The sequence below is a fragment of the Manis pentadactyla genome, chromosome 2 (genome assembly GCF_030020395.1).
Source record: "Manis pentadactyla isolate mManPen7 chromosome 2, mManPen7.hap1, whole genome shotgun sequence".
NCBI lineage: Eukaryota > Metazoa > Chordata > Mammalia > Pholidota > Manidae > Manis > Manis pentadactyla.
Genome location: NC_080020.1, coordinates 194,484,292 through 194,501,480, shown reverse-complemented (window position 1 = coordinate 194,501,480; position 17,189 = coordinate 194,484,292). Strand labels below are relative to the sequence as shown.

The 17,189-nt window shown below is 35.9% G+C and overlaps 1 protein-coding gene across 21 annotated transcripts in view; it reads right to left on the bottom strand.

The window, feature by feature from the left end:
* The window catches only part of NRXN1 (neurexin 1), a 1,068,016-nt gene that overhangs the window by 589,469 nt on the left and 461,358 nt on the right, over nucleotides 1-17,189 (bottom strand). For all 21 annotated transcript variants that reach the window (XM_057497214.1, XM_057497215.1, XM_057497222.1 and 18 more), the window contains 2 exons: nucleotides 15,937-16,375; nucleotides 2,729-3,112 (listed from right to left, as the gene is read on the bottom strand). In XM_057497214.1, coding sequence (XP_057353197.1) covers nucleotides 2,729-3,112; nucleotides 15,937-16,375 — 823 coding nt within the window. The remainder of the gene's footprint in view (nucleotides 1-2,728; nucleotides 3,113-15,936; nucleotides 16,376-17,189) is intronic.

The following is a 17,189-nucleotide window of genomic DNA, read 5'->3' as shown; positions in this document are numbered from 1 at the left end:
TCTTACATCTGTCCCTCCATCTGTTTGAATTTTACCAAAGTATAAAATAGACCGCTGATATATACATATATCCAATAATAATTTATGTAACGAAATCTCCACAAATTCTCAGTTTTATTAAAAATAAAGTGGGAGGTAAGGTGGTGAATTTAACATATTCAATTGAGCATTATTTCTACATCATTCTTCCTTATAGGATCAACACTTATAAAACATAATACTATTTTCTATTTGCCTAAGGCAGCAAATACTCTGTTCTCTCTTATAAACTCCTTTATTTAATGCAGAATGAAGATTTCCTGTAGTAATGTGATTGCAATATCATTCCCCATGCTTCACTATCCAAAGACTTGAATATGCTTTTTAATTACTTAGAATAATTATCTTTATAAATTATCAATTATTGCTCAATAGTAGTAGAATAGAAACTTTATGAGTGCCATTAAAAAAAATCTCAAGTGTTGTCAATCAATTTTTATATGATCAACAGCCTTTTGTGATCAAGAGTGTATCTGGAGAAGAACCACAGTCGAAGCTCTTTCTTTTGAATTGGAAATGCTGAGGGTTGGGTGTGATCTTGTGTGTTGACTGAACTAGGGTGTAGCTGGGAATTGGACAAAAGCCAAATTTTCTGGTATTGAGCATGACAAGCATCCCACATCACTTGTTCTCGGGAGAGACCATAATGTGAGCAAGAAAATTAATTCTGAAAAGCAAAGATTTCTAACAATATGTTGGGTTTTGCAGAAACAAAAAACACACAAAAATGACCATTTTCTCCTCAACAAACAATCAACCTGGAGACAAATTTTCAGAAATTTCCAGGCACCTGTCAGATTATGCTGAATCCCAGTGATGAACTTTGCTATTAAATTCTCATTTGCAAATCTACATATGCTTGCCACTCCTCCTTCTAATTACTGCATATATCAATATTCCCTTTTCCTCATTCTGGCTCAGGATGCTTTACAATTCCTATTTTTATTTCTTCCATATGTAGTAGCGGAATATTGCCACAGGGTGGTACACCATGCATATTTAACTGAAGGCTTTTGTAATTCCTGTGACAGTTCAGTGATACCTTTTTCTAGCTTCACTTAAGCAGGAGGCATCAGAATGACTGGCAAGTCTCTGAGTGATTAAAATGGAAAAAAATCTTAAATCATACAGGTCTGCTAATCTCAAGCATGATCCCTAACCATAATATATCTTGAAAGCTTCATCGCTTGTTTTTGTTGTTGCTGTTGACCCCTTTTGGCATTTTCTAGAAATCAAACTATACAAACAAACTGAAATTAGAAGGGAAAGTGAGAAGAGGAAAGTTAGAGAATATATACCTTGCAAACAAAACTACAAGAGACAGTGAACGTCTAAGGATAGTTCATAGGAATTGCAATCAGGTACAGGAGAATGAATGAATCCACATGATTAAAATACTTACCCATCAACTGACTTATCTAATTGTATCACAGAATAGTGATAGCATTTTGGTAGATAATTTAAAATCATTATTAGATTATTAAGTTATTATTTTTAACTTTTATATTAATGTTAATGCTAGAACTGATAAGTCGATGAGCCCCAATATTAAGTAAGATAAAGAACCAAAGTCACATTTCAACTTTGCATTCTAGAAAAAATCACCACTTTTTCTCTAGGAAGTGTTAGGTTAAATGGATTAAACAATTCCAAGAATGAAGAAGCAGAGAGAGAGAAAAAAAAGACTAAATGTGCATGGCTAAAAAAATAGATACCAGGTGATTTCAGGTTAAATATCCAATAGAGTGGTGTTATTTGGTGCATGAGAGGACAAGGGAACAACTCATCAATATTTTTTCATATTGATTGCTTGTTCCATTGTTGAAAATGATGGCAATGGGCGTCGTGACTAAAGAATTTATCTGAAACTCAGGTTGCTGGAAGCACATGCTTAAAATTTTTTGTTCTGCTATTTTGTCATTTAGTCTGATCTGCAGATGAACAGTGGTAGCTATTGCCCTTCATTCTTCTTTTAATCTTCATTCTTCTTTTTTGGAGAAGACAAGAAAAAAAAAATGTAGCTTTGCCTCCTACTAGAAAAGGAAAGGGAGTTTCAACAGACATACTAAGCCCTAATATCAAATAGATAAATGCATCTTCTGTGATCAGTCAGGTCCTAGGCAAAAGTGCCTTTGAAATTAGGGTACACTTCTGACAATTTTGGTTTAACTTAGATGATTTAAAGTCAGCTTACTTTTCAGATTTCAAAGTTGGGTTAAGTTGATTGAAGTGAGCAGGCTAACTTAAATCTCACACAATAATGTCAGGGAAGTTGCAACTTACAGCTTAGCTTGCTTCAAATGCTATTTTTTGGCATAAATATTAGCACTGGATGTCATTAATATGTCTAATTCATGCCTTCTTTACTTCCTAGTGTCCGGAAATTAAAATCTGGGCAAAAGAAACAGCAGTTATTGTCTATTACACATCTTCGGCCCACATCCTAGAGGACATAAAAGGCCCAAATATTTGTTCCTGCCGCATACTTAACAGTCTGTGTCTTCTCAGAATCAGGCCCTTTGAAAATCGTTTTGGACTCATCTAACATATCAGGTGTGGCTGCTCCGCTTCCAGAGAGTTTACTTAGCAGAGCATACATTATGTTGACATGTCAGTTTAAGGTTTGAGGTCAACATTTAACACACTTTTCATTTCAGGGGAATCAGCTGCTTGGTTTTTGGAATCCTACCTCGCTCGCAGGACCTGCCAAGGTAGCCTGTTCCGGAACAATCACAGACATATCTGTTCCACCCATCCCTGCACATGCCATTGTTTTTGCAAGGGTTGCTAAGGCACGGTTTTGCTGTTTCCCTTGAGCAGGAGGGCTTCACTCCAGCAGTACTTTGAACTTCAGCCATTTGCCGGATGTCTTTGCTTTGGCCGTCGATGAACAAGTCTCTTATGCAGCCCACGTAGCCATAGTTGAGCAGAGCAGTCCACACTTCGGTCGGGAAGACGAGGCCGGCCTTATTTTCTGGCAAGCCCCCCAGGTACAACTCATCATCCAGGTCCAGAATTTCACTCTCGCCAGGAGCAGTGTAGGGAGTGCGCAGTGTGTTGACAGAAATGGTACCTGTTGCAAAGACAAGAGAACCACAGGTGTTTACAGAGTGCAGCCCATCCTAAACATACCGCTTTCCCTTTCATATGCCTAAGGGTGAACTCCTTGAGGGTGCACAGCTTTTATTTTGATTTCTATTCCTTTTGTCTTTACTTCTCAGTGGAATTAACAGAATCTGAGGAACTACGTAACTTTAGAAATAAGGCAGACTGCAAGTAAAGTGGTTCTATTTGACTTTGAGAAGGAAAACCAAAGTGTACAGCCAACAAAGAGTGTTTGTCATTTTCTAACAGTTTAACCAAGAAAGGAAGAAAGAAAGAATAAAAGGAAGGAAGAAGGAAGGAAAGAAAAATGGCCTTCTGTGTCACTCTCTAAGAGTTCACTTAAGATAAAAGCGAGTAAGAGAGAGAAATTGATGTTCTGTATCCCTCTGGAATAAAGTCAGACTCACTTTGGTTGGTGCTCATTTTCAAAGCTGGTAGGTACCTGAAAACTGAGGAAAATTTGTTGCCCCCATTTTAACTGACTTGATTGTTTTAGTTGAAAGCAATAGTTTGTCAGATTATCTATGTTAAAAGCTGACTTGATCATTCTTAACTATTAATCTATTTATTGATCTCTGTGGTCTCAGTTTACTCATCCATATTATGGCCATAATAACATAACCTACCTCACAAGGTTGTTCTGAGTATTAAATAAAATAATAGCTTGTAAGGTACCTGGTTTATAATAAGCATTGTGTAAATATTATCTATCACAATTCATCACAAGAACCAAATTTGCTATTTACTTTTATTTTAACCAAACTAGTTACTATTCTAAATTGAAAAGTTTTTCCCTCCTTACTCCAAATCTAAGAGGAAAATAAGTCTTTTAGTTTATAAACAGGAACTCTGACCCTAAGCATAGGATGAACAGGTAGACATTGACATGGAATTAATTGAGGATCATAGAAAAAAATATTTGTAGAATCTAGTAAAAGAAGAACAAATGAAAGAAAACAGTTTTTGATCAAAACTTCAATCTTGTATCATAAGACTACTCAAAATTCTACCAATATTCTCTGCCAAAAGATCTTGATAAAAATGTAGATATGATACCTAAAAGGACACCACTGGACCGATTACCAGATTATCGCAGATTTATTTTTCAGGTCTACACCGTAACGCAGAACAGGAGGAGTTTAAAGACAGAGGGTGGATTAGAAAACGTGGGGTGCCATCCAGCTTCTGACATAAAGCCTCAGGGGTCTAGGGGGCAGACACAGAGAGCCCTGATGACAGAAGGTGAGGAACAGAAGCAGGGCAGAGGGAAAGTGCAGCGGGGACGGGCAGGAGGCAGGAGGTGCGGCTCAGTTGTCTCACAAATGCCCAAAGCCCGCCCCAAGAGAGATTGGGGCCAGGAATGAATGGGAGACACACACCCAACTAAGGATAGAGGGCTGCCGGCCCTGTCCCGGGAGCATTTCACATCCCACTGGGAGTGGGTCTGCCTTTGTGAGAGAGAAGGGCATGGAAGCCCCTGACAGAAACGGCACTGGCAGCCAAGCCATTAAGAGGACATTTGTCTCTCCAGACTTCCACAAAAAGAAATAGAAAAAGCTCCCAGGGGAGAAACACTCAAAGACATTGCTATTTTGGACTTCCAAAAAGGGAAGTGTACTAAGGATTTCAGAGAGAGGCAGCAAAAAGGGAAAAGGACAAAGAACTCATTTTTACAGTTCACATTTGTGCAAGTGTCAAGAAGAAAACTCATTTAAGAACATAGAGGTACCAAAAATCCTACTTAGAAAAATGTTTTAAAAATATCATTTTGGGGGAAATGAAGTATATAATTTTGAGAGAGAATGGTAGCACTCTAAACAGAATTCATTACATGCATTTTTAACTGTCCAAAATGCCAAACAAGTAAATTAATAGATGATCCCTATCCTCTGCAGCAGCTAATGTACAGGGGAAAATGATGAGAAAGAGTATTAATGACCAAAGGAAAGGTGGACATTAAGTACATACACACACACATATATATATATATATATATATATATATGCGGAAAGTGCAGTTATATGGAATGACCACAGTGACTTACATTTTGAAGACAAAGGGGAGAGGGATTTTATGCCCTGTTTTCTAATTAGTTCAAGAAGGTTTCCTAGAAATGAATGTATAATATTGAGAGGATTATTAGGAGACACAGAGCAAGTGAACAATGACAGTTTTACAAGAGTGGGGTACGTTTGTAAAAATATGTAATTTTCTCCATATGCCTTTTTATTTATGAAACAAGCTTAATTTATCTCAGGGGGAAAAAACTGTTGTGTCCTTATTTATGGTATTATAAGTCTGCCACTAAGAGGATGTTTGGAGGATTCCTGAGATGAGGAACTCCAGTAGCTTGCTTAACACCCGCGCTCTCTGGCTCCTCCATGTGGTTTGCACAGCTCAGTATATTATGTAGTTTCCATATTCAGTGTGCTACTCACAGGGGGAAAACTGTTGCCAGGTATGTCAGACAATCATCCACAAGTGGTTTGTCTGACTGTGAGAATGGAATAACTGGGTCTTTTAACTTTCATTTATGGTGTGTTAGTGTCTGCTTTGAACAAAATATTACAAGAAAGTTTCAGAAACATTTTTATAAATATACTTGCTTTGGCCAGAGTAAGATACACCCTCCAACTCTGTGACTGTACTAGAGTTTTCTAATGATAACACCTAAAGTTAATCCACAGTTTTCATATAGCCCAGCACACATGCTTATACGCAAACACACATGCACACATACACACACTGAAACAAAAGTTAAACAGAAAAATATTTAACTCTTCTACCTCTGAGGCACTCTGCTTTTTTTTTTCTTATTATATGATTTATTAACACAAATGCTAGACATGACCCACCAAATTGATTTCAGAAACAATTAACAGGTTGTAACCCATAGTACATAAAAATTGATTGAGTAGTTAATATCATAAAGGACAAGGATGTTTCTCCCATAACTCCTTACTGTCCTTTTGAGAGATAATTTTAGAGTTCTCATGGGAGGAACAAGCAATGAAAGTTAGGAGAGAGAGCAAAAGCTATATAATCCTAACTTCAACTCAAATATAATCCAAGAACTAGAACTTTAATTTAGCCTGGATTCAAGGTAAGGAGTCCCTCCAAGCATATACATGTATCATATATCATTTGTTGCAATATTCTGCAAACAAGCAAAACAAAATGAAACAGCCATGACTGAAAATCAACTACTATTTTCTCTACATGCTCTGCCAATCCAAATGAACTTGTATTTTATTTTTAATTTTTTGATATTTTTTATTGAATTATAGTTGATATACAATATTATATTGGTTTCAAGTATACAACATAGTGATTTGACAATTATATACCTTATTAAATGCTCACCCAATTAGTGCTGTTACTATCTGGTCAACACTAGAAACATGTTATCGAACTATTGATTATATTTTCTATGCTGTACTTTCATTCCTGTGACTATATTATAACTGAGATTTTGTGGACTTTTTAACCCCTTCACCTATTTCACCAACCCATGTCAATCCATCCCCCATGGTAACCACCAGTCACTTCTCAGGGTCTATGAGTCTATTGCTGTTTTGTTCATTTTGTTTTGTTTTGTTTTTAGATTCCACATAAAAGTGAAACCATATGGTATTTGTTTTGCTCTGTCTGGTGTATTTCACTTAACACAATACCCTCTAGGTCCATCCATGTTGTGGCAATGGCAGGATTTCTTTCTTTTTTATTATGGCTGAATAATATTCTATTGTATATATGTACCACATCTTCTTTGTCTATTCATCTATTGATAGGCACTATTGTGGTTGCTTCCATTATCTTCACTATTGTAAATCATCATATGCACTGATATTTTAGAAAATCTTTGTATAAGGATGGACAAAGGGAAAGTACAGAACCTAATTTAAGTGGGAAAGGAAACAATTACTTTTATATTCTGAAGATACACAGAGTAAAACTGTATTTGAAATAATAATCACATTTTATTACCAAGTTAAACCCAAATAGATAGTCATATTTTAGCCTACACGTGTGCAAATGTCCTGAAATACACACATTTCTGATAAGGGATTTGAATCCCCAATTCCTTAATGTCTGTCTTGTTAATATGAATCAAAGGATCTTTTTCACATCACAGAATCACTGAACTAATTTAAATCAATTTAACACATACATATGAGCACTGTGAAATTTTAGTATTAATGTTCCCAAGTGTCTATTTCATTATAATATAAAGGCAGTGGTTATGAAAAAAGCATTTAAACTTTGTTCATCTATAATTAAAGACAATTGAGTAATTGTCACAGCTATATATATATATATATATATATATATATATATATATCCACAGAAATGATAATTTTCCAAAGACCAAAATATATCTGCATGTAAATAAATTTTTAGGAGAAAACAATAATTTGGATATATAATTGGTTTTCCCCTATCTTTTTCCAGAAACTAATATCGATATGTCTTTTTGGAATAGTTTGAGTATTTCATACATTCTACTTTCTTTCACTCTCATTACATTTGAAGTTTCTGGTCAATTAAACAAATATTCTATGTAAACATTGCTATATTTGAGCTATTAAAAATCTGACTTATTTGGATCAGTGCTTCATGCTTCAATATTTAAGAATCAAAAGTACCCTGTCATATTATTGTACTTTTAAAGAACTACATTTTAGCTAAAAAAACAAATATGCTTATATACATATGACTTTTATAATTTTAATATAGAAATCACATTAACATATATTAACATATAAACCTGGTTGTTTTTATGGCATATGCAAAAGGTAAAACATGGGTGATAAATAGACAACACAATATTTAAGAATAGTATCAATGATACTTCATTACAAAAATAAAAAAAAATAATAGATTCACTATTTAAGTAAAACTATACATAAAAGGGGACCAAATGGAAACATAGTTCTTAGTTTTAAAAATTGAAATCAGCTTACAGTTTGGTCTGGTATTTATAACCTGTTAGTTTTTGCTTTTATTTTCCATCAAATTTTTGTTGCCTATTCTACTTCTGAAAGATTAACTTACAAAGTGAGAAGAATGAGTAAAGGTGAGATTTAAAATAAGTTAATTTGGTTTCAAGTTTTAAATTACTACAAAAGTTTGACTGACTAGGAAATGAGGAGATAGAAAATAATGTGCTGTAATGGAAATGCTTCTGCCTGATCAGAGGAACCAGTTTTCATGTTCTAGCTTTGCATCTAACTAGCTGGTGAGTTTAGTCAAATAGTAGATTAATTAGGCCTCAATGTGGCTCATACAAAATAAAGGAATTACTTGGATGGTTACTAAGGCTCCTTTTTTGAATAAAATTTTTGAAATAGTGTCTAAACTATATTTTAGTTAAATATTATTTTTTCCCATAATTCTGCTTCACCTGCAGAAAAGAATTAGACTCCACAAAATTGCAAATTTAGTTGTCAAATTCAAACTCAATAAAAAGGCATAACATAAATGATAAAAACAGAATGAAGCATTGACGTATATAGCATGATCCAAAGTGTAAAATGTGTAATTCCTCTAAAATAGGTAATTTTTTAAAACCCATAATTTTAACAATGGGAGTTTTGGAGGAGTGAGATCAAGCAGATGGTTTCTGTTTTTTCTTTCTTTTTAGTTTTCTGGAAACTTTTAAAAAAGAATGCCATGTATTAGGTTTATAATAGGAACTGAAATAAACTTTATTTGAAAACAAAACAAAAATACAATTTTAATATTCTGTTTTCCTGTTTATTACTACGTTTTCTTATTATTTGGATTCATCTGTAAGCCAGGAATTTCAGTAATTAAATTAATATACAAAGAAATAAATATTCAAACAAAATTTAAAGGTTTGATAATATCTAGTGATAGCCAAGAATGAGGGGAAAAAGACACACTATATACTGTAGATGAGTGTAGACTGAAACAGCCTATTAGCAACATAACCTGTCATTATCTTTCAAAATTAAAATGAAATTAACCCAGCAATTTCAGTCTCAGAATCTATCTTACAGAAATTCTAAGCAATATGCGTAAAGATGTAATATGAAGACTTTCCTTATAAATTAGTTCCACAGATTTCTACTCAGTACTTCACAGTGAGGGTCACTATGGCTAGGTATGGTCAGGTAACTGCCTGTTTCCTGAGTGTGCAACAGATAGCATAGTCCACATTGTGCCCCTTAGCATGGTAGGCCCAGAAAGAGCTTTGATTGATTTAGAGAGCAAGGATCTATCTCTCAGGGTTTGGCTGTTTATCAAGCCCCCAAGACTGATGTATAAAATAAGAATGCCAAGTTATCAATTCTCTATAAGAAGTTAACTGTCACAGGATATGGAATGCTCCCTGGGATTCCAATTTACAACCTAAATGTTTATTTATTCATTTTATGATGGGAAGTTAAATTGTTAAAGGAAATTTAATATCATCTGTATCTATATAATTGGTCTATTTTATCCCTCTACTGCAATCAGAATTACAATGAGAGCTAAATCTTATCAGAAGAGTAGGAAACATGGATTCTGACAAGGAGAGTACTTGAGGTGAGATAATATGTATTAACATAAGCCTATCAGCCCAACATCCTCCTTCATCTCAAATAAGAAGCCCTGCCTCTCTCTCTACAGTTAGGGTAAAGTAGTCGAGTCCCTAGGCAGTTGTTTGATGGGTACTGTCAATGTTTGTCTCCGTGACTTTCTTTTCTATAGACATGTTAATATGTTTGAGTCCTACAAGTCTGGGGAACCTTGTTAAGGTGCCTCTACAATGCTCTGCTCTGATTTTCAGATGATGTTTTCATAACTCTCAGAGAATAAATTTTGTTACTTATTTTGCACAAAAAAGAGTTTATGACATCATACTAAGCAGTCTGAAGAATTAATTTATATTGTAATTGAAACTGTAAAATACATATACACGTTAATAAAGATTGGAAGAAAATGTGTGAAACTGAAAATGTTTTAAGCAGTGGGGGGAAGACAATATATGACTTTGTTATTTTTAAGCATATGCAGAATAAATATACATAAGCATTGATTTAATAAAATTTGATATAATGATTTAATGCAAATTTGACTCCATCTCGTCATCAGGCTAGTCAGATAATTGACAGATTAGTGATAAGGTATTTCTGTCTTCCCAGTGATGGGCAGTACTTTATAGACATGGATACAAAATAAAGTATTATAAATTTACTTAAAATTATTTCAAAGTATGCAACAGGCCACTAGGTAGAGGCATGGGAGGAATGTTTATAGTCAAAGAACAAGTTTAAATCAAGATCTAAACAGAGAAATTGTCTAATGGTTGTTCAAGCAGAAATGTTTAAGTGTGGTGATTCATGAATGGTATACACAGAAATCAGTGCTGGTAATAGATAGCTAGAAAGTGCTGTTCACATCAAACAGCGATTACTATAAACCTCTAATTATGTGCTCTGGAGAAAGCCTTGTGCCTTTCCCACTGTAATTTCTAGTTCTTAAACTGGAACTCTATGACTTCAATTCAAATCTCAATGGCTTCTTAGCTGTTAAATGTATGCTTACCCATGAATAACCACTGATACAATCTGCTGTACCCTGCTTACACAAGCAGAATTTGACAAGAATAATGAATTTTCACTTTGATTTCAATATATAATGATGGTTTGCAAAAAAAAAAGGCAGCATTTTGGTATAAAAATACTGGAACTGATACCTTTGACTGAGCCAAAGAGCTTAACACAAATTTAAAAGGTATTTGTGCTCCAAGAAAACAGTCATTAGCCTCATCCTAATTTTAGCACAATTCACATTTTAGCTAAATACCTGGGCAGCTGTTTTGTGTTGAGTATGGGAGCAGTAGAGTGAAGGGGGAGCCCTGGAAAGGGAGGGACGGAGGGCGGGTAAGGAAATGTTCAGCTATAAGCCCTGCAAAGTTTGCAGAGAAATGAGCCTCTTCAATCATATTTATTACCTCAGCAACTTCAGGGTTTTGCTCTGTAGCTAGGCTATCCAACAAAGAGATCCGCTTTTTGTGCCACTTAAGTAATGCACTCTGATCCTCAAAATCATGCCAGTGCTTTATATGCTTCCTCCTTTGCCAGTTTGGGGCAGGTTCTGAAAATGCCGTTCATGGCTCAGCCCCCTTGGCCTCTCATGTCATCATGGACTAAGCAGGCAATGGAAGAAACACACTGTACTGTGAGGATAGCTGTGGCTAAGCAGTATTAGCCCAAATGTGGGAATTAAAATGCCTCTTTCTTTCTCACATCCTAGAATGGAAGAAGGGACTCATAGAACCCAATGCAATTAATTATGCTGAAAATGAAGTTCTAGAAAAGTATTCTGATGAAGGCAATATTTCTCATCAAACAAGGAGCTCATATTGCCCACCTTTTAGTGAACAAAGTTCTGAAGGGCAGATCACCAAGAAGATGGACGGTGTGGGAGACTACCTTCCTTGTCACTAGTTACTCTGGCTGCATATCCCAGTCCTCAGAAAGCAGTGAGCACCTTCTCTCATGATTAATTTCCTTCTACCTACATGTTTGCTAAATGACACAGGGATCTCATGAATAAGCAGGAACAGCAGCCCTGTTCTCATAAAAGCTTGTCATTTTTGTAGCAGGTTTACCACAGTTCTCTAACAATTGTTTAACTTCCTCACTGCATTTTTTCAGACATCTGGGCTTGGAAGGCCGCATTATGTTCATAAAAAAGGGACAGCACATGCTTTTTCCTATGCTGTGTAAACTGCTTTCAGAAAGTGGTGTGATTCCTTTTAAAAAGTTGCTGTGGAGAAAGTGAAGGTTCCTGTGGCCAGGATTCTCATCTGGCCCTAGTCAGCTTGCTCACTACACATGTGTGGGCAATACATTGTTACTGACTCTATATAAAAGAGCTCTGCCCAGTGCTCTGGGCAACACGGTGGCAGGGCTGCAGGAGAGCAGAGGCTCAAGTGGTGGCAGCACTGAGGACAGAGACTGAGATGGCTGTGGGGGCAGAGAGGCCCAGAGGCAGAGACCAGCTCGCTGGATGCAGACTTGCCCTGAGTGGACAGGATTCTAGTGATTGACCTGCCACCACTGGAATAAAGTTGAGTGTTAACCCTTTCACCCCCAGAACAGAACATTCCATTGTCATTTTTCAGTCTGAATCCATAGTGAACTTGTCAGGGGCTGAAACCTATTGGCAAGACAGTTGCCTTTACAACCAAGAGGGCTTATTCTCTTCAGTGCAAAGGTAATGCTACTATTTATTTAGGATATCAGGGATGGGTTAGCCCTGAGCCATTCATATGCTTTTATTTTTTATATTTTCTTAAACAAAATATTTATTGAATGACTCTGTTGCACAAGGAAGTACCAGGAAGAAATTTAAAAAAAAAAAAAAAAAAAAGAAAGTACCAGGATCTGTGGATATAAACATAAATAAGACATCCCCTTTCATAAATGGATTTCCCTTATAAACTGGGGAATATTAAAATTCAGTCTGTCCACCAAATATAGTTTTAACCCTATCTCAGGCCAAAATAACCAATAGCTACTGGTATCAAATTAATGACCATAGCTTTTACTCCTATTTACTTTAGTATGGTCAACAGCAAAAATAATAACTCTTAGGCCTGGGCTCCCTCTACTGCAATAACAGAGGTAATATAGCTCATTATATGTTTTTAAATATTCAGCCTAAGGTATATCCCAGGCAACCTTCATCATCCATGAGTCAGAAAGCAGCCCACACTGCCCTCTTGTCATAGCAGTATTGTTTTCCCACATTATATTAAGACTAATTTTCATACAGCCTCTGAATACAACTGGTGTGAAAGGTGGGTAAAATGAATTATTTCTTGAAACTCTATGTTTCTTAGTTTTAGCTGAGCTATAAATCTTAGTATATCACCAGTCTAACTCAGAAATGTCCTTTAAGTAAAATAAAAGCTAGTATCGCTATTCATTCAATTTTTAAAAGACTCCTTTATACCAAACCAATGCAGTGTGCAAATATAGAACTTAATTAAAATACTATATATAAAATATTAACAGCTGCAGTTATTAAAATTACATTAAACTCCCTTGAGCTAGGCCAACATAATAGGAGCTTTATTTTCCTTCAGTTTAGTAAAGGGCTGAACTTGGTTTACCAATTGAGTTCTGGTGTTTGTATTGTTTGTTCCAATTCATTAATCTGAAATTGTAATCACATAAAAGTACTTTACTATTAAACTATCATCAAGCATACTAACTTAATCCTTCCATTGGACTCCAACAAAATTTCATGTTTATTTTATTATTATTTTTCTTATTGCTAATCACACTCTCTTAAGGCATCTCTGTCTTCTCATCCAGCACTGAACTTTCTGTGTTAAAGCAGATATTTTCTGCTTTTGACCTTTTCCAACAGGGATATAAATAGGTCAGTTAATAAACTACTGGCAAGTTGGATGACTAAAGAACTTAAACAGAAAAAGTAGATTTTACTCTGCTAGAGGATTAAGGTATTAATCTGCTCCTTATTGAATGGGTCCTCCAAAGGACTTAGGAAGCTAATTAGAGTGCATCACCAAATAAGACTGGAAAGAAAATCCAGGTATAAATGATCATTATCAAATGAATAATGGATTGTTTTACTTTCTTCTATATTCTGCTACATTTACTAATTTGACATGAACCATTTATTTCTTCATATAGTTACAAAATACCTCACTTTGAGGTGAATCAAACACAACTGATTTGAAGTGTGGCATTTTTTTGCCTCACTGAACTTCTAAAAGATGTCCTCTTTATCTGATCAGTTATATTTTAAACTATTATAAAAATCTGACTAAAAGTACATATATTCTTGGAAGTCATTTGCAAAATTTTATTCTTGCTGTATTTTGATTCAAATTATATAACCCATGAGTCAACGTTTCAAAGAACAAGATTAGTCCATTCTCCCATCCTCTTTTTAAGTATTTCATTTGAAAGTTCCTAGGCAGGAGATCAACTGCTAACTCTGCAGAACTAGGTTAGGGGGAGTAAGAAGGAGGCACTCTGTTGCTGAATCTTCCCTTCAGTGTACTCGTCTCTGTTTAAATCAGAAAAACAAAGAGGAATCCAACTTCGAATGGAATTGATATAGTACAGCAGCAGGGAAAAATACATACATGCATGCACACACACATATATATGTGTGTATTTATATAGATAGATACAGATATATAGTCTATGCTCTATTATTTAAGAAAAAGTGACAAAATAACACAGATGGCATAAAATGGTAGCTAATATTTAGGGAAATGAAGAATGTAGGGAGATTCAGTTTCAGGAAAGGGATGGATCAGATACAGTCTCTGAGATGTCTGGAAATCAGAGCAGTAGGTTCTGACCTTCCTTCAATTATCCACTCTCAACCCCAGCTCCCTCCCAATTTGCACATATTCATATTTTATTGTACAAAAAAAATACTTCTAGGAAATCAATCACTATCTGCTTGATCAATAAACAGGAAAACAAGGCATGAATAATAGCACCATTGGAAACTGGTCTGCTACAAACAAGCAGGGAGTAAACAAGTGGCCAGGGAGCCTGTGAACAGAGGTGTGAGAAGAGAGCTCATCCCCAGGACTGCAGCCCAGCCCTTCTAGTAGGATGGTGAGCACAGACTACCGGACTTGACAGAAGCACTAAGTGTCATGTGGTCTATGGCTCCCAGATTCGGCTGATCATCATGTCCCCTGGAAAGCTTTGCAAAAACATAGGATTCTAGGCCTCATCACTCTTGTTCTCCCTTCACAGGGTCTGGAATCCGGTGATTACTTCATCTTTCCCAGAGTCTTACAAAGGAAGAAATTTCCACCAAAAGAGCGTTGGCCAAGCTTACACAGCTCCACAGTGGAAAATTCAGAGTGATAGTATAGTACATACCAGGCAAATAAGGGAGTGAGGAGAAGGAAAGGAGGTAAGTGGCAAGGTCTAAATTCAGTTGTTTTCTATTACAAGAAGGTAATTTGACTTGTAAATGAGAGGAATAATCAAAGCATGGGAGCACAGGGTGAAGAAAGTAAATCATCTGCCTGGATGATTCCTGTCCCCCAGAACTAATACTACTCAACTCCCTAAGTTCCCTGATTCATCCCCAAATGTCAGAGTAAGTCAATGTTATTTCTTCAGATCTTCTCTATAATGTACCCTCCTTCCCCTATGACAAACACATATCTCCAGGGTAAACAAGTGCAGCAAAAGGAAGCCAGAATAATGAATCTCTGCTGATGGAATTCCAAACATCTTTCATCAGAAAGGGAAGCTATTTGGAAGGCAGTGGAGTTTTGCCATATCCCTGCAATCCTACTGTATTGATGAAAGTGTTTTTGATATCATAGATCCACCATGGATAAAAGCTGTGTTGCATTAAAAGTAGGATTTTATGTGTGCATCATTAATTTTTTTTCATATTTCATATATATCACTTCAGGTACCTCCAAACAGCCAATGATAAAAGTGATAATTGAGAAAAAAAGATCCCTGAATTTTTCATTTGCAAATTCAAGACAGAAATTTTTGCAAGATTTGGCACAATAAATGTTCATTTAAGAAGCTATTCCAGAAGCCATTTGAGCATTTGGGGTTTGATGCCCAACTATGAGGATTAATTGTCTCCTGAATTTTATATGATGTGAAACAGAAATAATAACAATTGCCTTTACCCTAAAGACAGAAGTACAGGAAATCTTCAATATGTCTTGGCTTTAATTCCTTGGGAGTGGCAAGGGGTGGAAGGAGTGTTCCAGCAGGTAAACAACAAAGAAAAATGGTACATTACCTGACCGTCCATCTCTCTGGAAGTCCACATGATACCATTCTCCATCATTCACCTTCTTCTGCAGGGCTCTGATTTTTATTGTACCTGACCCCATGTCCAAGAGCAGGTAGAGGTGGCCGTCTAGCATCTCAATAGCAAAGAAGTCAACCTTTATCATCTGTGGGTGCTTGGCATCTTTTTGGTGCCGTGGCTTGCCATGGCTAAATAAAATGAGGCCATTTGGCTCTGTTGTACGGAAATCAAATGATATGGAGCCTGTCTTCTTTGCATTCCATTTAGGCAAAGAGATAAAAGACTCTGGGGTTTCAAAGGTGATTGGGTCCAAAGTTGCAACATTCTCACATTTAAATGCCACCACTCCATGGATCTTCATCTTAGGGTCTCCTTGCTTGGCAAGTCGTGATAATTCCAGCCTTACATCATTATTTTTATATACAACCTGTGGGCAGAGTATTAACAGTGAGAAACTACGCCTGTTTCTCATGAAACTTGTCATAAGCTCATGAAACTTGCAAGTAGGTCATGAAAAGGCACACAATGTTTAGGGCATTTTGATGTATAAGACAGCTTTTTCAGCCAAATAAAGTTCAAATATCAAGTCACTGAACAGTAACTATTCCAACCTAATTTCATTCAAATAATGTGTACACACAAACACACAAACTACCTGTTGTTAACTCAAATAATTTGAATAAATCTGCATAAAGCTTTCATTTCTTCAAGCATGTATACACTTGAACTTATAAAAGCTATTTTCTTTTGTCAGTCAGCTTATACTTCATTAAATATGTGTTGAGGTTTCTCAATTTCCCCATCAATAAAGTATTTGAAATAAGATACTTTTGTACAACAGTATCCTAAAATACACAGTCTCTTCTATAGTCCACATTAACTTTGGAAGATAATCACAACAAGCTGAGGTAGAAAATATCCTGAATTTTCTCAGGAAAAATCATAAAATACATATAAGATGCAGAAACTCTCTATTGCCGTGGCCTACGTTAATAACTGTTTGAGTAATGTTAGTTAATTTTGGAATATATCCATTTTTATTACTGGTGTTCCATTTCACTTTGAATATAAACAAATGTGGAGCACAGTCTGCCCTGTACTCTCATTTCCCAAAGCACTTCAACTCAATTGGGAGGGTTCTGAGCGCTGGTGATAGCCTAAGCCTTTTAGGTGTCCAAACAGCACACTGGGCAAATCCACCTGCAGGACTCACAATGTCATGCATCTGTTAACACATCACC